The 27990-nt window shown below is 41.8% G+C and overlaps 1 protein-coding gene across 21 annotated transcripts in view; it reads right to left on the bottom strand.

Annotated features, from left to right (window-relative positions):
• Positions 1 to 1367: 1367 nt before the first annotated feature.
• Zbtb20 (zinc finger and BTB domain containing 20) overlaps positions 1368 to 27990 on the bottom strand; it is a 786974-nt gene continuing 760351 nt past the window's right edge. For all 21 annotated transcript variants that reach the window (XM_052740705.1, XM_052740707.1, XM_052740708.1 and 18 more), the window contains one exon: positions 1368 to 22157. In XM_052740705.1, coding sequence (XP_052596665.1) covers positions 21736 to 22157 — 422 coding nt within the window. In that variant the 3' untranslated portion in view covers positions 1368 to 21735. The remainder of the gene's footprint in view (positions 22158 to 27990) is intronic.

Genomic DNA, 27990 nt, shown 5'->3' with positions numbered 1-27990 from the left:
TATACACCATATATATGTGGACATATAGAAAGTGTGTATACATTTACACATAATATAGTGTATATTGTTTCAACTGGAGATAAGCTGAACTGGGTTCAGACACTAGCACATGTTTATCATTCCCCTGCTCCCTCTGTGTGTTTGAAACAGTCTGGAGCTTTCAGTAATTTTTAAAGTGCATTTTCAATGCAGAGTGACTGTAATCCACTGATTCCTTGGATAACATTGTTTGATGAGAAAAATCTGACGGCTTTCAGCCCCAGGCAAGAGAAACCTGGGTTTGGTTATGCCAAGGGCTGACGTGGCAGTGCCAGGCTTGTGCCTGGGTGATTACTGGGCATTCTGGACTCCGGGCACAGCAGCAGCAGCAGCAGCAGCAGCACCTTTATGAGAAGGCAGAGATAGTAAATGAAGAAGGAAGGGAAGTTCAGAGAAGGAAGAGTGTATTTGGTGTGTGTGTGTGTGTGTGTGTGTGTGTGTGTGTGTGTGTGTGAGCGTGCACGCGCGCGGATCCACATACGCACTGCTAATCTTGACTGTGATGGGCTTGTGCAGTCCCTGTGTAGTTTCAGCTAAGAGATGCCATCTAGTTCCTTCCCCACCAACTGACTCCAATGTCTCAGGTCCCCTACATGCTCAAGGATCACCTAGAGGTCCTTACTGCTGAGGCCAACATCAGCGTTTGTTCTGTGGGCATGTGAGTGCCAGCTTCGAGTAGGAATAAGGCACCAGGGGAATCAAATGTTATGAAAAAAGGAACACCCCCCTTCAGAGAGCCTCTTGACTTGTTCCATTCGAATATTGCATGTGAAATACCATTCACTTGTACACTTTTATGTCAAACACGTTTTCTGAAAGGAACTCAAGGCCCTTCAGCACCAGAGATCTTTAGGAATGCACCCTTTGTCTAGACCTCCCCATGCCCACCCCACCCCCACCCCACAAGCAAAAGCACCAAGTTAGGAGAACAAGGCAACTTGCCTCACTCACCTCATTTTGATAAATAATAGTAAAAAAAAGTCTATGAAGTCAAGATTTCAGAAACTGCTCTAAAATCAAGCGGATTAGGTTGTCAGGATCTGATGACTTGATGCTCTAAGTGCGCACAGTGCAATGTGAAGGGCTTGAGATGGTCGGCTTTAATGTTTAGTGGGAAATACGTTTAAAAAAAAATCTCCTCTAAATGATGCCTAAAATCTTCCAGAAACACTTTAACCTCCCCTTTTCTCCTAAAAACAAAAGAAAACAAAACCCAATACATTGTAAAAAGGAAGAGGTTCATTTAACTATAAAAGGAAAAAAATGAAGGCACATGATTTTAATTCGGTCCCACAATCCTTAAGAAAAATAGATTTTTTTTTTGCTTGTGTGTGTCTGTGTGTTTGTGTGTGTGTGTGCATGTGTTTTCACACATGTGAAGTATGAAGCCCATTGGACAGTTACCAAGGGAAGCTAGAAAAGGAAAGGAGAGATTTTGAGACAGAGAGAAGAAAGGAGGAGGAAAGGGAAGCCTCTCTTCAGTTTTTTGTCACTGACAGTCTCAAGACTTTGCTGCTTTAGGGTCCAGAAAAGAATTTATTTGTCTTGGTCTGGAAAGTGCCCCAGTTATAAATATCTCCAGTTAATCATGTTACAGCTTTTGGTGGTTCCCTTTTCCCTTCCCTCCAGCCAAATGATTTCTTTAAAAAATATCACAGTTTTTAAAAATTATTTTTTCAATGTTGAAAAAATATGGAAAAGCTATTGAACAGCCTCAGGGCATGCTGCCTCTCCATCTTCACAGTGAGCAGATGGATGGACAATCCACAGAGTCAAAGAGGAGGCGGGCGGGCGGGCGAGCGGCAAGAGCCCTGTGCTGAGTGGTCCCTTGCTTTACCTCCTGAGGGCCGGGGTCTTCACAGCACCCGCAGCCATGCTGTCGATTTGGATCCCGTCCCCTCCCATCAATGGAACGTGGGCTGCCGAGAAAGGCAGAGCCATGATAACTGGAGGGTCTTAGAAGCAGAAGGTGACAGGGGCCAACCCTCCAGGCACCTGTTAGCTGTGTGTGCTCTTGGCAGCCTGGCCTCGGATGGAGAGGCTCGGCTGCCCTGGGGAGGCTCAAGTCTCCCTTCACTTCCGGAGACCTCACCACCTTCAGGCCTCTCTCTGCAGAGCTGGTCCCAGGTTCCTAAGAAGGCAATGATCCAAGATAGAGAGGCAGAGCCGACCGGCTGTGTTATACAAAAAAGGGGCTATGGACAGTGGGATTTCAGAAACAAATTTAACTTTGGTTTTCCAACTTGTTTAGACCATAAAAATTAAAGCAGGGCTTCGGAGGCTTCTGTCATCTGAGAGCTGTTATGTTTTCCTCATTTGGCAAGGCTAAGGCAGGGGGGGAGAGAAAAGGGGTTTCCCATAATTGGTTGAAGACACAGGGTGGTAAAAATGCTTCCACACTTAAACTCACAGTCCAGTGTTTTTGACATTTCATAAATAGCTTTTTCTCTAAAAAAAAGAATAAAACAAGAACAATCCCTTTACTTACTCATCTGAAACAAAATAAACAGCAGTGGTTACAAACTTCTTCTTGTAACAATTACAAAAACAACAACAGAATCCCAACTTTTAACACGCATCTTGAATCAGTTATTATTTTCTAACCTCAAAACTGCAGCATATCCTTAAGGGCAAACTTTTCGATTAGTTTTTTTCTTTTTTTCTTTTTTTAAATAATGTCTTCACCAAAAAAACAGTCTTGTACCAATAAAATGCATTCAAAAATAGAAAATATTACACAACAAAAATATGTATCCTTCCTTTCCAAAAAAGATTCTTCACAAAAAAATGTAGAAAAAATTCCAACAATTTTTTCCCTCTCCTAAACATTAACTTTCAGTCTAGGGCACAATTATTTATTGATTTAAATGTCTGTTTTTGCATAAGATATGGAAGATGCAAAACTTTACTGTATTAGGATTGTGAAGTTACATCTACTCCCACCCCATTCTAAAACAGAACAAAACCAGAAAAACCCAGCAAATATTGAAGCAAATAATGAGCCGGTTGGCTAAGAGAAGTAACCTGTGTCTGAGCTCTCACTGTGTGCTCGTGTGCAGCAGCTGGCCTTGTACTGGGGGGTGCTGGAGAAGGGAACAGGCTGGATTCAAATGCTTTGTTAGCACACACCAATTTCAGTGACTAATAGTCTTCCATGTCACTGGTAAGCCTCAGAGAACCATGTGAATTAGCATGAGGACTGTCAGAGTACTGACATGTGTACATGCTCACACTGGATATTACAAACCCTTCTCAAAAGCGCGAGAGTGTGTGTGTGTGTGTGTGTGTGTGTGTGTGTGTGTGTGTGTGTGTGTGTAGCTGAGACACGTGATAAAAAGTAACCCAGAGCTCCAATGTGTAAGGAAAGTCAGAGTTACTCTCTCTTTAATCTCTTCCACATTTAACTTGGTTGGTTTTTATTGGAATAATGACAAGATCTCTCCTCAGAAAGGAATGGCCTCTTTTCTCCACACTTTAGACTCAGGTTCCTCTTACAGTTTTCTGCACTGTAGCTTACACTCTATGTTTTTCTTACTTGACAGTATTTATCTCTCATGTTAGATATAGCTTATTCGTATATTCCATATGAACAGATTGTTTTCCGTAGCTTTTGTCTGTGTGTGCCGCTTACTTATTTGCTTGCTGGTTTTTTCTTTGGGGTTTTGCTTTGTTTCTGATTTTTAAACAGTGAAATGTGTCCAATTTTATTTCCAGTGCATTTAACAAAATTTAAATTAAAAGAAGAAATAAAACTTTCCCCCTCATTCTTCTAAAGGAAATGACTGATAATAAAATAATAAAATCAGGCATTGCCAGAAAAAAAAAAAGCATCATGTGCAACCTCAATTACATTAGAGAAAACAGACAAACAAGATTTGTAGAACATAAGCATGAAGAAGCCAAGATAATATAATCCCAACTATGGTGTGACTGACAAGCACTGGTTAAAAATAGGTAAGGCTACTCTTAGATTTCTAACAACACAGTTAACCACTGCTCTTCATCTTTTCTCTTCATCCTTACTCACTAGATTCTTTATATGTTTTAAATGAGCAAATTTGTTTTTATATTTTTGGTCTACAGTAGAATTACATATTAACAATATAATAAAAAGATATTTAAGTAACAGGTTGGTACTGCATCCATGTGGGGAAATAGAAAAAGAGCACTCAACTAGACATAGCAAATGGACTCTATCTTTATAAAAATAACAATAAATGTAATAGAAATAATATTCAGGGTAACATTAAATTGGAAACAAGTGTAGAAAGTTCTATTTTGGATAATACAGACTTCTGACAAGCTATACCCTAGAATTGCAGCCTTCAAATCTTTCCCATGATTCTACCTTTCCACTCTCACTCAAGATTCAAATGGAAATGGAAACAAAATGAAAATAAAGTTGATAGATGTTTGAGCCAGCCAAAACTACCAAGTTATCAGAACTGATATCAAGATCAGATACCACTTGGGAAACTGTCCAACCATAAGGGAGTTGTTAATAGTATTTGCTTGGTTTTAATTTTGGAAGAGTTACCATCCTAGTGATAAAGAGAGAAACCAAGGAATCAAAGAGTTCTTCTGGTAACATATCAGAGATGAAGTTTAATTCTGGTGGAGAGGACATGGTGATGAGGTGGGAAAGAAGAGAGAGAAGGAACAGGGGAACTTCGGGCACTACCTTCATTAGATGCCGAAACACAGTGGCTTCATTTTGTTTCTAGCATCCTTTTGAATGAGCTACAGACCATAATGTGTTGTGGGTAAATATGTGTCAGCTCATTTATTGACATGAACTCCAGACGCACTGGCTTCCATACAAGCTGGGTGGGTCCAGTCCATCTCTCCTCCCATCACTCACTGCTGCCCACCCTTGATAAGGCAGAGAAGGTGAGCAAAACTGTAGGGCGGAGGCTCTTTACTGGCTATCCCTAGTCAGTGACTGATTGCTGAACTTATGGTTCAGTGTTGGGGGCGGGGGAACAAAGAAAAAGAATTGTTAAGAGTTGGATTTGGTAATAACAAATGTGAAGTTTCCTTTAAGAGGAAGAGGAAAAAGAGAAGGAAGAGAGGAAGAAAGGGAAGGAGGAAAGATACAGTAGTGAAGGAGGAATATGTTATAAGAAACACTGCTTTGGGTTTCTTTTAACTTTGAGTTGTCATTTTTTTCTCTCTCTCATCCTCTCATTAAAGGAGAGCTTAGAATCTAGTGCAAACATCTTCAAATCACAGCATTCCAGGGGCAATATCCTATCCCTTCATCCTTCAGACCTCCTCAGAAGGTAGGGGCAATGGTCCAGACAAGCATAACTGAATACATCACTTGCTACAACAAGAAAGGCACTATCACCACAGATCTGTTTCCACATATTTCCCTTGCTATGGCATGAGCATTTCCACCACTTCAGCAATCACCAAAGACCTACCACACTGTGGCTTCTCAGGACTTGAGTCCCCTGGCCTGTTGTCTACATTTCCACATGCCACTGTCATTGACCCTGGCTTGCTCTTGTTTCTTATTGCCCAATGACCCTCTCACCAATGATCCTTGCTTGGTTCTAAATGATTTAACTCACTTTCTTCCATGGAAGTTTCTTTCTCTCCACAAGTCTCCAGGTTACAAGTGTATTTTGCACAGTTTACAGTGTCAAGTAGTACTGTGTATTTTTTTTAACCTTTTAACTAACTCCCAAGTCACAAGAGTGTTCAGTAGCCCTCTACGCTCATGATCTGTGATTACTACTGTGAACAGAAGGAGGGTGTCCTCTGTCAGTCACTGAAAGCATCCCCAGGCCTGTCATGGTACTTTTGCCTGGGAGAGAGGAGGCTATGATCTGGAGAAGAAAATCTTTGGTGACAGAACTGGACTGGATATCCAAGTTTCAAGAAAAACTTGTCCCCCAAAGCCTCAAGAAAGGTATCCAAGAATAGTCAATGTGAGGGTATTTTAAAAGGCCAGTTATTTCTTCTCATAGCTTTGGTTGGGAGTCTCCATGACCTCTTTGTGCCTTCCCAGGATGCATTCTCAGCATCTGCTAAGATCTCTTACTTAGAATTCCTATTTGAAATACAGATAATGCTTTGAGTGCCTCAGAGGCTCTTTAAGGTGGTTCTGGATGGTTTAATGTGGGGTTCACCCAGCAAGGCTGACACTTTTGTATATTTAAGAAGAAACATTTAGCTTGGAAAGGTAGACTGAGACAGAGGATAAGGAGGAAGGAGAAAGTGATGCAACTACGAGTTTTCCAAACTGATGCCCTCACATGGGACAGTGTTCAAAGAAATTCAACATTAGCTCAACATGGGTTGTGATTCTTAGTGAACAAGACTGTTCAAAAGCGGTCATCCGGGATTTTGGAGGAGTCCCTCAGAATCCTCACACTTGTTTCATTCCCCACACAGTCTATTGCTTTTCCTGTGATACAAGATCCTCTTGTTAATAGTTACTAAAGAGCTGTCAAACTCCGAGCTTCTGAGATTTAAAAAGGCAATAATAATAAATTGAAAAGTTAGGGGGGAAATGCAACAACTGTCAACTTTTAGGCACTATCAAGGTCTCTGCTTAAGGATAGTCGAGGATGGAGCAGCTCGAGCAGCTCGTGGATTCGGACGACACCTCTGACCCTTCTTCCAGTTTCCTAGTTGGCCTACCTTGTTTCAGAATAAGCCTTTCACCTCACTGTTTGGCAGTGTTTATTGCACTGATCCCTTGCTGTTACTTACAATGTCACCACGTGCATGGCCTTCCTCTTTGGTTACCCAGATCTAGGTCCTGCCATGGATAGAAAGGATATCTGAACATGGACACCATGACCTTCAGGAACACCAAGGTGTGCCATAGTGAGAGGTTTCATGTTGTCTTGTGAGCCAAGATGAAGGCTTCCCGTCAGCTCAGGCAGCTTTCTTGCTATTGTGGCTCTTATTGTATGCTTATTTGGAAACAAGATTGGATACATTTCTTCTAAAATATTCTCTATTTGTTGTACTAACCCACTTCTATACAATAAGAAAACAGGTTTTTGTCAGCCTAGCAGTTTCTAGACTTGATTAAGAGTTGGCAAAAATTCCACAGATTCTCACTGGCTCTGCTAAGACCATAATGGAAATAACCTCCATCTCTGTGATTTCCCTAGTCTCCCAGCTTGCCTCTTTCTTCCCGTCCCTAACACACGCTCCTGGCATGAATAAATACATCTCAGTAGTGCAACACAGTGCAGTCACGCTTAGTGCAGAGAGAGAGAGGGAGAGAGAGAGAGAGAGAGAGAGAGAGAGAGAGAGAGAGAGAGAGAGAGAGAGAAGAGAAAAAAATCCCATAAACCAAAAAAACTACTAAAAATGATTACAGATTCAAAGCCCAACCATAAGCAGCTCTTACTAAAGGTTACCAGTGCTACAAAAGTGGGAAACACAGTCTTTGCCTCATACTTGTGTGACTCATCTCTTTTGTGGTTCCTGTTTGTTTCCGCTCAAAGGAGAGAAACAACCAGCTTGTACCTCTGTATTCTTCTAGAAAGCATTGAGCCGGTAGGCAGAAAAGAAAGGCATACAGTTGAGTTGCAATCAAGGGGACTAGTTGGAGGAGGAAAATGGCTTCTCAATGAAAAGGTCAGTAGTGCTTTTACTTAATGGGTTTCTCATGGCAGGTGACTGATATTAAGGAGATGAGTACAGAAAGAAGAGCAAGAGCCTTTCTGTTTCCTAAAACTCAGTCCTAAATTTAACAGTGCAGGGCTCTTTTTGAGAAGCAGAATCAGCTATTCGTCAAGGTCTACAAGCAGCAGCCACCTTACATAGTATCAATAGGCCTGCTTTCGGCATTGATTACTTTTCACTCATGTCATTCTGGTTTTGTTTTTGTTTTTGTCTGGCTACACAGAAGTATAGACATACGTCTACATACACAGAAATTTGCAAGGCCTCTCTCAAAATGATGGATTGTAAATTGGTACAAATGACTCAGTGACACTTATGCAAAAAGCAGAACTATTAAATACAAAGTGAATTATTATACGAAAATGCAGGTTCTACATTGTAACTCTTCTTGGATTATTCTGTTTAAAAAAGAAAACCTTTGCAGTGGAATTTCTTATGGAGCTTATGTCTTTCTGAAAGTTGACAGAGTCAGTTTGGGATTCACCATGTGGGTGAATCTGGAGAAGCACTTGGTATGTGGTAACCCTCAAGATCTCTCGTCAGTGTATCTGAAACCTCCCTCTGCACATGTGAATCGGCCTGACTGCTCACACCCACACACACATGCTGGCATTTGAGGAGAATCAACATGTAGTGTCAGATAGAGAGAAACAAGTACGTTTGGCACTGTGGGGCTTTTAAAAACAAAGCAATTGTAGACCTTCTCTGTCATGGGCTTCTTACCTTTGTGTGCTATGAGAGACTCCCTGTTCACCTGACAATCACAATTCTTTAACAATGGTGCAAAATGGATCTTAATTAGATATGCCTAAGCAAATTATCCTTAATGTATACTTTAATAGGCTCCTCTAGAAACTTGAAGTCTAAATCAACGGGAGTAAGGATGAAATTTTACTGCTCAAACATCTTTGGGCATTTTCTCCTTTGACTCTACTGCTGATTCCAAGCCAAGATTTGTCCCATGAAGAGCCAAGAGTAGAACAGCGAGCTTTGTTTTTAAAGATCCCCTTGCTGTGAGCTAAAGCACTTCAGACTATTGCAAAACCTTATTGAAGCATTAGTCCATTTTTGGTTATCTGTATGCACACATCACATGTTCCCTGGAGAGCAGATTAGGTGCAGAGCAGTCAAGGATTTCTATACATGCTTTAGATAGTCTTGATAGCATGAAGAGAAGTCACAAATTACAAAAGAGTATAGTTGTATTAATTCTCAGAACCATCAAAAAGAGAGATGGGAAAGAATGACAGGGCCAGGGTGAGGTCATTCTTTGGTAACCCTGAAAACAGGTTTCAAGAATGTAGAATTGTACCAGTTTAGTTCCATTGAGTTACCCTGCCCTCCCCCTGCTTTCCTTCTGTTCACTTAATTGAAATTGCATTTATTTCCCAAGTTTGAGCCAAGAATGTAAACTATAGCACAAAAGTCAGGTTATAAAAGGTTGTCCAGCGATTTGTAAGTTAAGCTGAGTTGCACAGAGTATTCTTCAGATGAGTAGTACTAAGACCCCTCCCCATTTTTAATTTGGTGTTTTTCTCTTTTGTGATGCTGGGTGTGGACAGGAAAAGCACTGGCAGTGTGGAGATTTCCTGCTTACGTCCATCTCAGTGCCAGGGAGGAGTTAGGAGTGAAGCGGAAGTAGATGTTTCCATACTTAAGACCTTATGAATATAGACAGCTTAAAATGAACAGGACTGAAATCCCTACCATTGTGAAAATGGACAGATTAGATGATATTTAATTAATGCTCATTCTTTTTCCTTTCTAGGAATTCTGTACTAGATACTCATAAGAAACCTCCCAATAAGAGAAAATAAATTTATCCCCAGATGTATTCCAAAAAGGATTTGAGGAAGCAATGACCATCTGTAGTACAAGAATGACTTTCCACAGCAGTCAGTTCCATTCTTTGGCCCCAGACCTGTTCGTTTAAATAAAGAGAGTTTCTTATTCAAGGAACAGTTTTTTGTTTTAACTATTCCATCCCCAAAGTGCAGAAAGAATCTCTTCTCAAAGCTTTAAGTGACAGGAGAAAAGGAACATACGACTTTCATGAGAAAGGACTTCTCAGCGGAAGATTGAAGGCTTTCCTAAGAGGCAAATGACTACTGTGGGGTGGGGGGCAGGCACCTGATGTGCAGGGACAGGGTCAAATCAGAGAATCCAAACATTTCCCTAGCTTGAGAAGAAAGACATAAAGAAAAACAAATCGACAAACAAACTCTACTAAAATACACATTCCTCCAGTTTCAAATTTCTACAAAGTAATAATTATGCTTAAATCAAGGTTTACAGATAGCAGACAACTGTTTTAATGTGTAAAAGTATTGTCCCTTTGCTTTACCACGTTTCACTTTCTTTGAAGGAATTGCATCCATACACACTTGTCCTAACGTCCAGTGCAGAAAATAAACTTGTTTGCTACCAGCTTCAATTCCAGAACATTTCCTAATCTACATTCACAAAACTAAAACTACTTAACTGTAAAATGAGATGCAGGTTTTCTGAAATGTGTTGTGGGGTGGTATGCAGGCTTTTAAAAAAATGGGTAAAAGAAGAAAAAAATCACTTGCTAATCTCTCAAATATACACTATAGCGTTTCTGACCATTCTTTTGCTGCATTAGTTACTGCCGGGGCTGTTGGTGCTCTTGACAGGTGCCAGCTTGTAAAAACAGGAGGCTCCTGAGCAATAAGAATTCACACCCTGGAGCCTCTAGAATATTAAACAGGATTTAGACATTCATCTGTGACAAACTTAAGAGGTTCTGGTGAGAAATCCTGGGTGTTAAGGTTGGACCTCTTGGACAGCTTGAAGGAACAACGGTAAGAAGGCAGCCTAGATCAACTGGACCGAATGAGATCTTTCCGATCCAGACTCTCCCACTCTACACTGCACTTGAGATGACAGTATTGGGTGATCTGAAAGAGACTTCTGTGCCTTCAGAAAGCAGTGCCAGAGGACAAGTGTTCTTTAGATACAGAATACTTTCAAAAGAGATGGCAGGAGTTCCAAAGGGCAAAAGGAAGAGATGAAGGGAAGACTAGGTTGGAGGACATGCCAAGCAAAGACCACAGTCTTCAGCAACGCAAACACTGGCCTTAAGACATGGTGGCTTCCTGAGAGATGCCGGCCTCAGGAAGACTTCTGGACTTGCCGTTTATCTCATTGCTCTCTGTGTGCGAACTGATGCTAAAAACTGTTTTAAGACAAAGGCTGGATCAAGCCTCAAGCTGAGTGACAATACATTTTTCATATTAAGTGTAGATTTTGAGTGTCAAGGTAGAGCAAGAAGTGAGTGCCTAGGTACTCCAAACTGTCTCAGACTCCATCTTCGTATGAGCAGAGGGACAATGTGGTATCATGGGGAGTCAGGGCATTGTGCTAAAGGGTCACTGTGGAATGACATTACAAGTATCCCCAAAGGGCTACACCCACAATGACTTCAGTCTTCTTCATCAGTGTTCTGGAGACCAGAAAGCTGTAACTGGAATGAGCTCTAGAATGATGGCCAAATAACATACCGTGTATTTATAAACCAAGTCCTCAAATCAAATCTAACACAGGACCCAGTCAGCCTTATTCTTGTTTTTTTTTTTTTTTAACATACAGTATGTTTATGTCAAGGCAATTTTTGTTTATAAAACAGGCATTTGATAAATTTTATAGGTCCTTTTATTCCTTAATAAATTACCCCTCAAAGTTTCAGACCAACCAATATTTGGCTTTTCAAAAATGTAATACATGAAGAAATTCTTTCAAACTTTTCTTACATTGTTTTCAATGGAAGTGGCTTTTGACATAAATAGCTACCAAAGTTACTTTGAAATTTTACCTCTTTATTCAGACTCTTGTAAATCTAGTATCTGGCAAACATGTCACTGGCTAAATATTAGCACAATCAGAAATAATCAACATGGGTTTTTTTTTCCTCCCTCAGAAATGGTCTACTCATATCAAGAATCTGAAAATTGTGGTATTTAAAAAAAAAACAGAAAATACTTATCTTTGGTTTAATGTAAAGGCGAGAGGAATTAATGATCTCAACTAGTACAGTTGACATTTAAAACTGTGACTCAGGTCCTCCTACTCTCAAAAGATACTGACAACCTTTAAAATCTGAAGCTGAAATGAAGACATGTTTCATTCTGCCTACGAGTCTCAAGTTTATGAACTCATTTAAAGAAAGATGCTAAGAAGGGTGGAAAGAAAGACATGAACAGTTGGGGGTCATAATGTAAAATCTGGGGGGGGGAGTACTGAAGAGATGATTGGGTAGCTCAAAGTTACCTTTAAAAAGAAACAAGAAGAAATGAGAATGTGGCAAGGAAAGAAAAGCAAAAATAATGGAGTTGGGACAAATTACCTCATACCTGATCACTGAGGGGACAGCCTCACTATCACTCAGTTCAGAATCACGCTCTTCGGCTGGCATGTCTCTCATTGAAAACAGATGAGACACCAGCAGTTTCCCTCTCGGTTTTAGTTTAGCACCATCAAAGGAGACTAAAGGAGAGCTCCCTAATGAATGCCAGGCATCACAAATGGAAGATGCTAAAGAGGGTGTGGGTGGGATGGGGGCAGAGACACACTGGATAGGCACAGCAGAATGTGATGAGACATCAAGACAATAATTGATGATGGAAGATTGAAGGAGAAAGTGGCACATTCACATCGAGAAGCCTAAATATTGGTCCACCACGGGGAGGTTTTCTACTTCGTTTTGTCCTGAATACAGAGTGTGAAGGATGAGATGGGATTCGGCTGATTTGATTCTGATGTCCAGACTTTTGGATGGAATAGATGGAATAAGAAAGTTCCTAATTGAAAAGATGACCTGAAAGTGCTTCTGTTAGAAGACAGGTTATCTGATTTCTGAATGCCCCCTTGGAAGAAAGCAAGCAGACATGCTGAGGACCAGGGAACCAAGAGCCACCGAAGCTGGAAAATGTCATATATGTTTTTGAGTTCTGTCAATAAAAAGTGTCCAGAAATGTGGTTTTAGTTTAAAAATAAATCTCCTGGGGAAATGAACAGTGTATTGCCAAGATGCCTCCAGGGAAATGCTGCGGACTAATGAAAATAATGGCCGGCATACCAAAGAGAGAGTGGACAGTGAAGGATCAATACTGAAAAGCAGTGTGTGGAGATACAGCTGGGACAGCAAGGCATTTCCCTGTCTTTGCTTCTCACCAAAGCAGCCCTTCGAAATGCAGCTTAGGATAGTTGGTCAGGTCATGTGATGGACACGCAGCTTCTTGGTCTTATTTATTAAAGCAAATATAGACGATGGCAGTCCTAAAGAGGAAGGTCACAGATACGTTCATATGTACTTCCTTTGTTCTTCAGATGTTGACAGGGTCAGCTAAACAAGATCACATGGAATATGAACTTCTTTGTATTAGCCACAGCAAAATAATTTTTTAAAGTTTAAACAGTTTTCACTTTCTTACATGTGCTAAGTCTGAGCTTAAAAAAAAAATCCTAAAATCTTCTAAAGACAATACTGAAGCTGATAATATAAAAAGCAAATTAGAACCATAATGGTCATTAAATGCACCAGATTAACTGCAGCAGGTGGTGATGGGTGATATATGTGAAGAAATAATATTTCAATCAACTCATGATCATTGCAGATTCAAAGTTAAAAAGAATATAATGTAATATATTTCAATACAGAGTTGTTATATATAATGTGTATGTTCTAGGTCTCAGAAACACTGCAATGTAGTGTATTGTACTTAAGTAAGCATACCTAAATAGTAACCATAGTCTTTCACAAAGTCACTAGTACTGTTAATTAAAACAATAAAAACAAAAACAGGAAATGAACTTTTTTTTCCAGTAAAAAGAAATACCTGTGGTTACGGTCACAGACTTCTTTTGAATACAGAAAGACAATACACATTTGAAAAATAACAAACAAACAAACAAAAAATAATTGCCTTACTGCATTGGGAAGGGGAAATGTCACTAAAACATAAGAGGAAAGAAGGTCCTCTGAATTCTGTAAAGCAGAAATAATCTACATATCACAAAAAAAAGGGAAGGAAAGAAACCATCTAGTAAAAGAAGGGCATGGGAGTGAGAAAACTAAAGCCAACTGTTTCCAGCTCATCAAGCCATCAAGAGTTACCTATGAGAGCTAAGTCCAGTCATTCAGTATATTATACTAGGGTAACATTCGACTTTAGTGTCTGACATAGGCAAGAGCCGCTGAGTCTTACAGATTCCCCTCAAGCTATCCTCTGATATTCTATTGGTTTGCTAGACATGGTAAACAACGCATCCTGGAAAGACTCGGGTGAAGGCCACACTGGTTTCAGGAGATACAGCCTGTGAGTGACAGTGGTGCCCTGCAGGTGCAGGCAGCATCAGGGAGTTTCAGTTTGGGAGCAGGACTCCCATGTAGTTCCTGTGTGTGAGTGTGTGCACATGCTGTGAGCTGGGACTTCATGCCTGGGGCTAGACTTTATTATCTGCAGATCACGCTCCTCTAAAGCCTCCAAGGTTCCAGGGAGGCCAGGAATGGCCTTTGAGCTCAGGCTTAATCCTGGGATGCTTGGGTGCTACCTGCTTGGATGGGTGCCTCTCCTCTGGGAGTTCTGAAAGGTGCCTTGGATGGCTCCCTCTGGTCTGCTCCCTGGTTGAATATGTGTACTCAACCCTCTTCTGGAGGGAAACAGCCTGTCCCTGTGGGTTTGCTGTGGAGCCAACAAGCTGCCTTTGTTTCTCCCAACTCTGAAAAGCTACAAAAAGCAACAGAGTGGGCAGGTGACTACTTCCTGGGAAGAGAGCCATGAGTCTGAGCACAATGGTAGAAGAGGCAACTGTATCTATGCACCAGGAACTCTGCCTGGGTGTGATTCGTTTGAGAGATGCACACACACCCAGACAACAGAAATACACACAAACATACAAATGTGCGTAGTCGTGTGCATGTGCACACACACATACACACACATTCTACCAGTAAATCCACAGAAGTGTAGCATTTGTTCAAGTTTCTTCTCAAAAGGCTATACACAAACTACTGATGGTTGGGCTACTTCCCAATGCTCTAAAGCCTCACCTCGGATACTGATGCACCCAACCAAGGTAACAGAGGAGAAAGCAGGTATGTGCACGGCATCAGGCCTTTGACTCTAGCTGTAAATTCCCAAGTCTATGCTGCTGTCACTGGAGAATATGAATGAAGTTTCGTGGTATGAGCACCTCACACCACGTGTGCACATGTATAAGGTGCACTCATCTACAGACATTCTGGCCAGCAGCTGTGACAAACTGGATGGGGTAAGCCACTTCTGTTATTAGCATCTGTGTGCGTATCACTGATGCTACGGGCTATAACAACTGTTGCAACCGCAGTAAAAACAGATGTCTCCTGTGGGGTCAATTCTTTTTTCTCTCTGCTGCAGGAGTATCAGAATCTCATGGAAGTACTCTGAAGCAAGAAACCTCTCAATTCACAAGAGATCCAAGGAGAGATTGACTGTTCCCAGGCATTGCCGAGGCTGGGGCTTCATGGTTATGGCTAACTTTTGTCTATGTTCTGCAGATTATGCCTCGTCAATAAAAACTTGAAAGTTTTGATTTTGCATTTAAACGAAGACCCCCAAGATAAATGAAATGCACTCCAAAACTGATATGGAACAAAGTGCAGACTAGAGATACAGATTTTATAAAAAAGAAAGCTGTATGCTGCGACTGTTCTCCCCGTTAAGGAGACATTTAAAAACTCATCCAGGCACCTGTGATTATGTTTAACGGGACTCGCTCCTTAGCAACATGCTTATTTTATATTCAGCCTCGACCTACCAATGAAATAGAGTCGACAGGAAATAGCTGCTTCCTGAAAGCAGCCGGTTCCCCTACAAGTTTGGTGCCTCCCCAGGAAGTCACTGTTTCCATAGTCCTCAGTCATGAATAGAGCTTATTTTTGTGATTATGGAACCATTAAAAAGTAAGAAATGTCTCTATCTTCACAGCCTTTCATTTTCTGTATTTTTTTTTGTCTGCTTTCCTCCAGGGTTTATAACTTAAGGCAATAATTCTACAACCTAATGGTTTAAAATTCCTTAGCTGAGGTTACTTCAGTGGTGCAACAGATGGGGTCTGAAGAAGCCACGGGAGAAGGGCAGCTGTCGGTCAGCCATGTGTTAAGACTCTTGTTTTAGTCCTGGGGTTTCTATTCCTCCTTCAGTGTGGTTCTGAAAAAGAACATGTGCCCTGAAAGCCTTCATCTTTGCCTCTTCACCTCAGAGGGAATGGAAAGTCCCACAGCCATCCCTGGGACTTAGTAATGCACATTACTTCTGCTGCGGATTCAGGGGTCAAGCAGAAAAGCATCTTGAGAAACTTAGAGACCCCTTGGGGTATTTGGCTTGGGCTGATCTTTGTGCTAGAAGTGATGCTTTGTGTTAGTAACTTTCACATGTGCAACTCTACAGGAACACAGTCTGCCTCTTGTGGAGGCTTGAGACATACTGGAAATGGTAACTGCACACAAAGCCCTTGGGAATACTTAAGGATTCACATGTCTAGGCTGAGGCTCTTCTGGGACAGCCTAAGCACAGGCAGAGCTTGTTTTTGAAAGTTTGCCCCATGCCACCTACGAGAACAGTCCTTTTTCCTTATGAAAACACAGAACGAAAGTGGGGGTTGTCAGGGTCCCAGTTGGGAAATTATGTCCAGCCCCAGAAAGCCAGCAGCTGGGTCAGCTCAAGCACTCTGTCCCCTCCCAGCAGACTGGGAGTCTGGAGCTGGGAGGCCCCTGGGTAGCTTTTTTTTTTTTTCCCTCCCTATCCAATTGGGGAGTCCATTGAAATTCTAGTGCCCCCTTTCTTTTGTCTGTTACCAACTCACATGGTTCTGTCTTTAGTGTCCTATTTTTCTTTTCTGTCTTTTTAAAATTTTTCTTTTTTTTTCCCCCTGGGGGACAAAATTGGCCATTTAAATAAAGTTCTTTTCTAGTGAGTAAAGAGGTTTCTCCGAGCCAGAAATCACTCAAAAGAAAGTCTGCGGACCCTACCCATGCAAAAGGCTGGAGGTTTCCCCAAGTACCTCTTGCCAAACTTCCTAGCTTTGTGATTGGATGTCTTCTGGTTTGGTATTGTCGGGTACTGAATACATTGTACAATTCTTTTGTTCTCCTCCCCAGAGCTTCCACTACCCTGGACTTCAACTCATTACTAAATTCAAGAATTCTTTTTGGAGAGTTTCTGTTAAGAGTCAAGTCACAGCGGAAAAGGCACCCACCCTCTGTTCTCTTCCCCCACAGGGCATCTCCTGTCTGCTCATGGGCTACACTTTTTTGTTTCCTTTGCTGCAGCTGCCACACTGGTCACAGCAGAGCCTGCCTGATGGGATCTGCTGTAGAACCATACACTCTGTATGGCCAGCCCTAACTAATCGAATGACTCCTTCTGCAACATCCGGGGAAGGTTGAGAACGGGCCAATCTGCTACCTCCTGGCCAGGTTGATCTTACTTCATCATTCCTGGGGCAAAGGTGTTGGGAGTGTCTTAGAGGGTTGCAATAGGAAAGTAACCAGGAACTTTACTGCATTTTCCTGGGGACCCAGGTTTTATGAGGTACCACTTTCCTTTTAATGCCTATGCTGACAGGAAACACTGCTTTGGGGCATGAGCAGGACACAGGCTGGTGTGTGAGATGGAAGCACATGCAGATCCCGACAGGAAGACTGACACAGAAACATGCTTGCACACCCAGAGGACACCTTTTGCTCCTTAAGTCTCAGATACACTCTCCCTGTTTGTGGTTTGCAGAGGGTTTTCTTGGCCCTTACATGGCGTCAGGACATAAAATAAAGCTCTGACTTTTAGAGAAAGAAGGCAAACCCAAGTCTTTTTAAGGCCAAGAGCTACCGTCACCTCCTAGATACAGGGAGGAAGGAATGGTACATCTGAGACATGAGCCAGGGCTACTTACCACCCTCACTGCTGGCAAACAGAACTGGGATGGGAGAGCCTGCAAAATGGCTGTGAAGAGGGTAGGTTTACAATAATGAAAATACTTTGATATAGATTTTCATTTCAGATTCGTGGGGGGGGGGGGTTGTTTCTCAGTTTTGTTTTTAACTGTAGAACTGAACATTCATTAGTTATTATTGTCTTTTGGGGGGATATATTTTTACAGTTAGGAGCTCTTTTTTGTACAAATGTTGGTACTTAATACAGGAAAAACTACCCACCATGCTGAGACACTACCAATGTTTTTAGAGCTAGGGAATTTTATTTTTCATAATTTCTATATAAATGTGTTAAGACAAACATTCCTCAGACTTTTTTCTGTCTTTGTACTTAACAAATTCCATTTAAAAATCATAAATTGTTAAAAAAAAATTACACTAGTGTTCTTTTGCATACCAGCTCTTGTTCCTCAAACTTCTCTTAAGGTCTTCTGTCTAGAACTTCTGCTTCTCTCTCTCTCTGTGTATTTTTTCCTGAATACTAAAAAGACCTTTTTTCCTTCTCTAGTTTTACAAGCATCCCATCATAAAAACTGTAGGGCTGGGAACCAAACAATGAGAAGCCTCTTTCTCACCCCTCCCTTGTTCGTGACCGTGACAGCAGGGGTGCGCGGCAATCAAGCGCCTGTATCTTCTGGAATAGGTGCAGTGGGTTGGTCTCCTAAGACATGGGTCAGATGGAAAGCAGCCCTTTAGTGGCTAGATATATGTCACTAGCCCATAGAAGCATCTTTGCTTGAGAGCTCCCAGTTCTAGAGAACAATGTCAAATACTTTAGGCCATGAGACGTTTGGGAGAAAAAAATACAGTAGGAATGAGCCTAGACAGTAGTACCAAGAATTCTTTAGGGACATCCACACCCTTTCTTAAAGGAGATATTCCCTTTTCTAAGAAAAGGATGTGTACAGGGTTTCCAGACACCTCTTCTTTTCCTTACAGGCTCTACCACAAAGGTTGGATTTTGAACCCAGTTGCTTAGCTTCTGACAATAAGGCAAATGGGTCTCTGTCAGATTTAAGAAGTAGATGGGGAAGTATAGCCTGATGGTACTCAAGGTAAGCTTTCCTAGAAACAATATGAACTCTGCCCACTGTGCTAAGGTTTGAATAGAGACACTATTTTAAATGTACCCCTGACAACAGTGAAAATAACTAAAACTAGGTTTTGACCTTCTTTCATTGGTTTTATATGATGAGTGATTTCATGTCTTTTTCCCTCCAGATTAAAAAAATTATCACAATGTCAGTCGTTTTTTTTCTAATAGGCTAAATGACTCATTTTTCAAAATATGAAAATGATTCTATGATGTAGTTACTTAATGCTCCTTCTATTGGTGCTAAGGAAACTTGAAGTCCTCACTGACCCTTCCAACAGCAAAACCAGCAGGCGGGAGGGCTGGGGAGGGCTTCTGCATTTCTGAAGCTCATTTTTAAAACAGGTCACACAAGTTCTTGGTTGTCCTCTTAGCAATCATGATGGGTGATTCTTAGCAGTCAGCTAACCATCCAAATCCACACTACAACTTCTAGCAAAATAGCCACTGAATGAAGCACCGTAAGACGGACTCAAACTCCACAAAACACTCCAGTTGCACAAACTACTAAACATCACAAAGAACATATGGAAAAGATCCAACTTAACCAATTGTCTAAAATATATGAATAAAACCAATTTAGTCATTACAGAGTTGCTTGCCTTGGAAGATTTTCCCTCGTTTGCTGCATTTTTTTTTTTTGTAAATAAAATGCTAACAGGAAAATTAGGAGGAAAATTAAATTAAAATGTAGAGTAATTTAGAAACAAAAATATCCTCTCTTTTCTTCTTTTTAAAAGCGTAGTTTGGTGTTTCTGCATTATTGGAATATTTATTTTTCCTTTTAAGTATGCTAAAACATGCCCCATCATGAAATTACTTTGTGAGTGTTAGCTAGGTTTTGAAAGTCCTATTTTTGAGCTGGAATCCCTTTAGGACACTGTATATAACTGGAAAATCTTAGGATTTCTTGATCAAGACCACGGAGAGGAATCTCAACTAGAAAGAGTGGCATCTGGGATGAGGCCAGAGATCCAGGGCCTTCTGGAAGCTGGATGTTAGCACAGGGAAATTGTTAACATCCAAAAGCAAGGGTTAAGAATCAACTAAAGAATGATCATCCTACTTCACCCTCTGAGCCATGGTGGGAAGAGTCCAAGGTGAGGTCTGAAGGAGGAAAGGAGTTTTGGCATCGATGCACTGTCGTTTGTAACAGGCTTCTCAGAGTGGCGTTCACGCAGTGGGAGGGTAGAGTTTTGTGGAGTCCTCCTGGCTGACCATGAACGAAACAAACCCCTTTGTCAAGATCTCTAGACTACTAGTGTTTCATCAAAGAAAAAAAAGCAAGGTCACTGGAAACTCTAGAATCCTAACAGCTCATTGAAAATTTTGGGAAAGTAAGAAATTGGCTAAAAGATCATGTCCCTCCCATGAAAAAGGACAGAATTCTAGATGGATCGATGAAAAAATATTCAGTGGAACAACTTAAGCTTGCTAGAAGTCAAAGATCTACACAGCAAAACAGAGCAGCAGTTGAAGTTACAGCAGGGGTGTGTGGGCCTCTGGGGCCCTCAGCAACCCAGGCAATACTTAAAATAATAAAAAATTAAGAAAAAAATATGAAGAAAATATCCTTCCTCTCTTTCAAATATAACTTTAGTTGCCTTTTATTCTTTCTATCTGGAAGCAGTATCGCTAACCTTAACAGTCTTGACTTACCAAAAAATATATATATATATGTGTGTGATAGACAAAGTAAATGACAAGGGATTGGTGGCAGTGTATGCAAAACCAAAATGAGAAAAAAAATTACTTTTAACAATCTCACTTTTTTGTTTTTTTTTTACACAAATACTGTTGTAAATATATTAAAAAAATCAGCATTCTATCTGGTAAACATCACTTTTGCCCCTCTATAAAATTTTGAATTAAAAAAGCCTCAAGAACTTTAATCGTTCCCCCCACCCTCCATTTCTCTTTCTTTTTCTCTTCCACAAGAATATATCCTGACACTTTTTTTTTTTTTTTTTTTTTGCAAAGGTTGTTGGAAATAATCCTTCTCTTGTACCTAGAAACATAGGTGCGAATCTGTTACGTTTTCTCTGCATTCCTGCCTTTCATGAAAGTCCCTCTTGATTGTGCTGAGGCCGTGGCCCAGCAAAGACACTGAATAAATACGATAGCCACTGTTGCTTGTCCAAGTCTTCTGGCTTCTGCTGAAAGGGTGGGGGGAGGGAGGTGGAGGAGGTGAGCCAGGGTGTGTGGAGCCGGCAGAATTGGGGGAGAAGCCTGCCCGCCACTTTGTCTCCACACCACTGGGTTCCCTGACCCCTCCCATCCCACAGCCCTTTAATAACATGTAGGTGGAAATAGCAGGGCCTTTCCTCTGGGTTTTCAACCAGAAGTGATATTCCACAGTTTGAACTGGTTACTGTGAAGTCCACGTGGCCAGAATTGTGAAATGTCCACTGAAACACTGTGAGCGGTGTACTTAAAAGACAGCAGGCCTTTTACATCTCCTTATAGATTTTGTAGTGCTCTTCACGAGTGGAAAAACAATTTTTCTTTTTTTTTTTAAACTTTTTTTAAACTTTTTTAAAAGATTTTTTTTGTTTTGTTTTTGTTTTTTTGTGTGTGTGGTTTTTTGCTTTTTTTGTTTTTGTTTTGTTTTTTTGTTTTTGTTTTGTTTTTTGTAAAGAAGGGTTGTATTTAGAGGCCAGTAGCTAGAGATCCAACCAGTGGACCTCTTGAAGCACTACCAGGCCTTAAGGCCACCATCCAAGGGAGACTGGGAAAAGTATTATTCACCCGAGCCTCCGGAAATGTAATGTACCAGCAGGCAAAATACAGTTCTTCATGTAGTACAAAATGAAACGGAACAAAAACCAAAACAGAAAGTAAAAATGAAACCAAAACATTTCTTAAATTCTAGTGCCATAGCTTTTTGTTTGCTTGTTTGTTTGTTTATTTCTTTTGTTGTTGTTTTGTTTGGTTCATAAGAAAGAGAGAAAGGTACTACTTATCCGTCAGACACATGCATCCTCATGTGGTCGTTGAACTGCTCGATTTGGTCAAACTTTGCTGGGCAGACGGAGCAGACGTAAGTGGTCCCCTCGGCGCAGGCCACCACGCCCGGTGGGCCGGCGCGGGCACCTGGGGGCGTGCCTGCGGGAGGGGTCCCGTTGCTGGCACTGTGCAGGGCCACATGGCGCTCCAGCAGGGTCTTGTGGGAGAACTTCTTCTTGCAGATGTAGCACTCGTAGGATTTCTCCCCGCGGTGCAGGCGCATGTGCACGTTGAGGGAGCTCTTCTGGGTGAAGCGCTTGTTGCAGATACTGCACTGGTAGGCTCGCACTCCGGTGTGGGTCACCATGTGCTTGATAAGGTAATCCTTCAAGGAGAAGGAGCGCCAACAGATGCTGCACTGGTGGGGCTTCTCACCTGTTGAGGCGGGAGAGACAGCAAGCAGAACAGAAGGAGACAGAGCCAGAGTGGAGAATGAGAGACAGGAGAACAAGACGACAAAAAAGAAAAACAACCAATTACAACAAAAATAACATTTGATTGTTTCCTGGATCATCCTGGGTTGGAAAGATCTAGGTCTTCCTGGCCTTTCTTGTTCAGAAGAAGCTTGCTTTCAAGATGCCAGGAAAGTCTAGAGTTTTCCATTTCCCCATGGCCAAAAATGGCTCTCTTGGAAAGCAACAGCATACTACCACCCAACTCTTAAAAGGTCATCCGGAAGAGAAAAAAAGGGTAAGAGTCATTCTCAATATCATTATTAAAGATCTATGTATTTCCAGTTAGTATTAGCAAACAAATATAAGAATTAAGAGAATATCTTTGGAGGCAGGGCTTTTCTACAACCTTTGGGAAGTGAGACTATTGGTCACATAACTTGGTTCTTTTGGGGGAAGTCTCCGTTTCCACTATTTGGCCTAGTAAATGCCCCCATTATTGACTCCTGCCCTGGGCTGCTAGTCTACACTTTCAGTTTATCTGTGTCTCACTGAAAATCTCCCTGACATGAAACCTAAGAGTGAACCGGCTACTCTGTGCTGACTGCACTGGTCTGCAGACTGACCTCACTGGCTGTGATGGATGGTGCCCAACCCTTCATTCTCTGAGTCACATGGCCCTGTTCAAGACCAGGCGCCAGCACACTGTGCACCGTTATACCAAATCACCAAGAGTCTCCGAGGTATACAGCCCCACTTACCTCACTCACTGTGACGGTGTTGACATGAAATACATATGGAATCACTTTGTAGACCACCAAGGGTGGTGTGGGAATACTTGCATGGCATTCTTATTACAAGGCTACATCCTCCCCCATTAAATGGTTCCATATGTTTTTTGAACTTTTAGGTCAATTTCTAAAATAGTTTTTTTCTGTCTTTTTTTTTTCTCTTAGCCAGCTGGCACAAACCCTTCTTTCTTGTGTGTTTACTGTTTTGTCGACCGTTGGCTCTGAAACCAAATGATCTTGCTAGTTAAAAATAGTAAGGTAAGAATAGTCACTGGATGATGACATGAGGGACCCTCCTAGCAGTAAAGCCCATAGGTGTGGGGCATCACTTTGGATAACTGCTTAAAGACTAGCTTTTGTTAGTAGTATTGGTTCGCAACACTTGCTGCCTTCTGATTTTGATGGCTGATATGAACTCTCTACCCTGTATGATCCACCTTTTCCATCTCATTACTGATAGCCTGAAGTAGGCATTTCCTTCAGTGCCCAAAGCCTCAAGCCTGAGACGCTCTCAGGCAATGTTTCAACATCTGAAATGTGCAGCGAGACAAGAGGTCCACTCCTTCAGCTTGAGTTAACTCCCATTTAAAAAAGGGCCTTGCCGGGCGGTGGTGGCACACACCTTTTAATCCCAGCACTCCGGAGGCAGAGGCAGGCGGATCTCTGTGAGTTCAAGGCCAGCCTGGAATACAGAGTGAGTTCCAGGAAAGGCGCAAAGCTACACAGAGGAACCCTGTCTTGAAAAACCAAAATAAATAAATAAATAAAAATAAAAAAGGGCCTCGACCACCATTCTCATTTTTCCATTCTGAAGGAGGCTGATGTATCATGGTAACGACAGCAATAAAACAAACACCTATGCACTGGATATTTATCATGCCAGGTTCTGGGGCAAATGCTTCATATTTATGTTGCACCTTGTGGAACTTTCTCACATTAGACAATTTTCTTGGTATTTTCGAACATAAGGGGGCTTGAACTGACGCATTCTAATGGGGAAGTAGATGCACAGGATCCTAGGGCTAAAGAGAATAATATAATTTTTAGATTAAAATAGGAGAATCTGGGGAAGACTTACTGCTAATAAGTCCAGCTTGCTAAAGTTCTCAGCCTATGCATGGTGTTTACATTGGCAACGTTTTTGTAAATGAGAGATTCCCTTAAAGACAATCACGCGTGTTATTTTTAGTTGAGGCATTTCTGTCGGCTGTAAACATGCTTGCAGCTCAGCTGGTCTTTGCTCTCCTGGTGCTTTCAGTACAATTTCTAGTGGCTGTGAGATGCCGGCCAACTATCTCTTAAAGCATGTCCACCTGTCACCTTTAACGGGAAGCATGCCTTCCAGGGCAGATGGTATTTGGCTGCTAGGAAGGTGAGACTGTTAAATGCTCCTGCTGTTGGCAACTTTCACCTCTGCCTGTGCTTTTCCTCAGGCAAGGTCACCGAGCAAGGCTCTTGCCTTTCACACCCTTCTAATCCAACTCTAAATTGATTGCTCACACTTATCATCTTCCCTCCACCTCACATACACGGATGCTGTTTGTATGCACGGAGTATGGTAATCCAGTAATTATTTGTGTGACCCTGGGCTTCTGAAGTGTTTTCATCTCTCCGGGTTTGTTTTGCCTTCTCTGAGTGACAAATTGGACCAAGCACTTGCTATGGCTCTGTGGATTTACTGGTCTTCATCTCAGGGTGGTCCACAACCCCTGAGGCCTCTAGTCCTGGCCTTGTCAGCAAATGACCTGAGGGCAACCTGCTTAATCACTCGATGCTTTGGCAGTCCCCCATTTTTAAATAGGACAAAGTATCGGGTTCTCTACCCTGCCACAGGAAAAGGGAGTGCGAGTTAATGAGAAAAGTGTGCACAAGGCACCTGGGAGCTGCCCTGAGAAAGGTGCTCTCTCTAATTACTCCAGTGCTGAGATGATGGGGCTGGGCATTTCAGGGACTGCCTGATGACCTGGGTGCATTTTCACGTCAGTCATCTGCCCACACTCGCTCTTCTCACGCTCATTCAAACATTGTCACTTAGCAGGAATTAACATTTTCCCTATCATCTTACTTTCCCGACATGTTCCCTCCAGCAAACCTGAAAGGAAATGGGACACTACATATGAAATGAACGGTCTGTAGACTATGGTTCTCCACGTGCAGAAACGTGAGGGGAAGAGGATAAACAGTTACAGATGGTGTCCTGGGTGGGAGCCTGTGGTTCACATCAGCAAGTCTGGGAGCTTAGGAAGGGTCCCCAAATGCAAAGAGGAAAGGTGAACCATAACATAAAAAGCAGCAGGCACAAGGAGCCCTTCACTTTAAAGTGATCCATTCTGGGGGAGTCAGAGAGGAACTGTGTTTCCTGGGCTGAGTGACTTGGGCATGTGATCTAAGCTTTCTAAATCTTGGTTTCCTTATTGATAATTTAATAATAGTTCCAAAAGTGCATGTGTGTGAACTTCTTCTGAAAACTGATGAGGCACTTAAAGCAAAGTACAGGTCATTTTAAGGAAAGCTAAAATGTCCCATCTAGCCTGCAGGAACTGAGGATAAAGTAAACCAAGTGAGAAATCACTTCACTGCATAGGAGAGTAAATCCTGAGTTAAACAAAAGCCAAACCAAAATAAAGGCAATAATGTTTCAGATGAGCCCTAAAGCAGGCTGTTTGGTGAAGCTAGCAATTAAAAGTGAAGCACACAGTCTTACGTCTACATGTCAATGGAAGAAGTGGTACTGCGAAGAAAAAGGTCAGGGCGGTATTTCCTGGAGTCAGCAACTCAACCCTGGAGGCTGAGAGGCCAACCAGCAGGCGAACAATCAGGGGAGAGGCCTATACTGCCTTTTCGAGGATGGAGTGGTGAAAGTTTGCTTTCCTCAATTTTTCAAAGCCTGCTCTTTGGCCCCTCAAGGACCAGCCCTGACACTTAACACTATTATGGCAGACAGGGAGAGAAATGAAGAGGAAGAAAAATAATGATTAGAAAATGGGTACAGAGAGTTCACGCCATTTCAGTGAGAGTCATAACAGGCCTGCATTGTGATCTTAGCATGGGGGGCTCAGCAAGAACTCGTTTATTCTACTGATTATTCCTTATTCTAGTCAGGCTTTCCCAGGGCTATGTAAAGAGCAGTGAATGCAGTTTTCAGCTCTACCTGTGTCTCTCACCATTACTGCCTCTCCATCTTCTGCTGTAGCACGCGCCTACCCTCTTCTTTGGGTGAGCACAGAGGGGATGGTTGGGTAGTCAGAAAACCCAGACAGGATGCTTGGTGAGGCATAGAGCATCAAGGAAGGCAGAGGATGAGGAAACAGAGGTATTCCTGGAAGTGCAGATCTACTGAATGGGGAAATGAAGACTGGACCAGAAAACAGGGAAGGGCTTGGTACCAACAGCGCGGGTTTGCTCAAACTCTCCATCCAGAGGTGTCTGGTGAGGGAGGGCATGGAGTAACAGGATCTAGCTGGTATGATACCCTGCTGGCCTTTCTGCCTAGTCCCTGCTGACTGTCTAGGAAGGACTGCTAACTGGGACACATACATTCACAAACTTCTGTGGCTTCACTGACAACTCAGATATTTTGGTGGTAAGTAGAACTTTAAATACCCAGGGAACTTTGTCTATATTATCTGACCTCTTATAGTGGTATGAATGGGGTGGATATTAACACCCCAGAAAATAGTATCTCCTGTGACTTTTGTACTAATGTCCTCAAGACGAACAACAGCCGAGAGTAAGGTAAGCAAGCGCGCAGTTCCTGCTAACTCCTTCTCCCAATGTGAGCAGCTCCAGCTGCAAAATGCACGGTGTCTCTGTAATATATATTCCTAAGTGGCTGTGATAATGTCACAGCATTTACACTCTAGAGTTTTTGTATCCATTACTTAGTCCTCAGAGTAACCTATTATTAAGACCTGAAAAACTGTGATTCAAACTAGAACTCACTTAAAGTCACTCAGTCACCAAGTGGTAAAACAAGACTTCCTCCTCTAAAAATACATCCACTATCTTGACAAGATTAAAAGTCCAATTCCTGTATGGATGGTCAAAGCACTGTCTCGTGTCTCTCTTAGTACCCTATTGCTAACACTGACATGTTAACAGCTATTACTCTTTCTACATGGAATTTATGGCTGAAGAAGCTGAGCTCCCAAACAAACGAGCAGAATTATCGTAAGTGCACAGGACATCAATGGGCTAAAAAGCATCACCAACGGCTGGGCTGTTGATAATATGATTCAGAAAAAAGCCAAAGAACTATAATTTGTTGGTGAAAAACCACAAGTGGGAATATAGATACCCTACAGTATATTCTAAAGTTTTGGTTTTTTTTTTTTTAAAGAAAGAAATCTAAAAGTCGTGCAGAGAAAAGAATGCATTTATGTATAAGTTCCTTGAATTAAGTTCTCCTGGAAAGCATGTCCACATTTTTGAACATTCATTTACATACTCACTCAACAAACATTTGCTAAGAAACTACATATGCTAGCCCATATTCATTTATAGATTTTTTTTTTTTTTTTTTTTAAGTAAAATGCCCTAAGTTTGGATCTTAAAAGAAAGTTCCACCTGGAGTTTCCAGATAAAATAGATGACACCCTGTTAAGTTGCTCGCCTTGAAATCCATGGCAACACCGAGGCTTAGCCTTCTAATGTGCTCCATCTCTGGCTTCTGAGCCCTCTGGCTCCTTTATTTTGACCTCTGTTTTGTCTGTTGACGGGAGAAATGAGAGAGAACCCTGCTCCGTCCCATGAAGGACGGCTGGCTCTAGCTTTTCTTTTTCTCTAATTCTTCTGCTTCCATGTTCACTACTGAAATATAGATAAGACTTTCCAAACTGCCAGTGCCAAATAACTCTAGAATGAAAGGTAAAGAGCTGACTTGAGAGAACTAAATGCCTGGTTGGCATAGGTACAAGACTGTTCTCAGATGTGCCTGCATTACATACATTTAAATAGCTTCAGGATTTACTGAGGACCTTAGTCATCTACTGCATTATGCAGACCACACTTTGAATACAGCTCAGG

The sequence above is a fragment of the Peromyscus californicus genome, unplaced genomic scaffold (assembly GCF_007827085.1).
Source record: "Peromyscus californicus insignis strain IS unplaced genomic scaffold, ASM782708v3 Scaffold_16__1_contigs__length_79575227, whole genome shotgun sequence".
NCBI lineage: Eukaryota > Metazoa > Chordata > Mammalia > Rodentia > Cricetidae > Peromyscus > Peromyscus californicus.
This window is presented reverse-complemented; position numbering and strand designations above follow the sequence as displayed.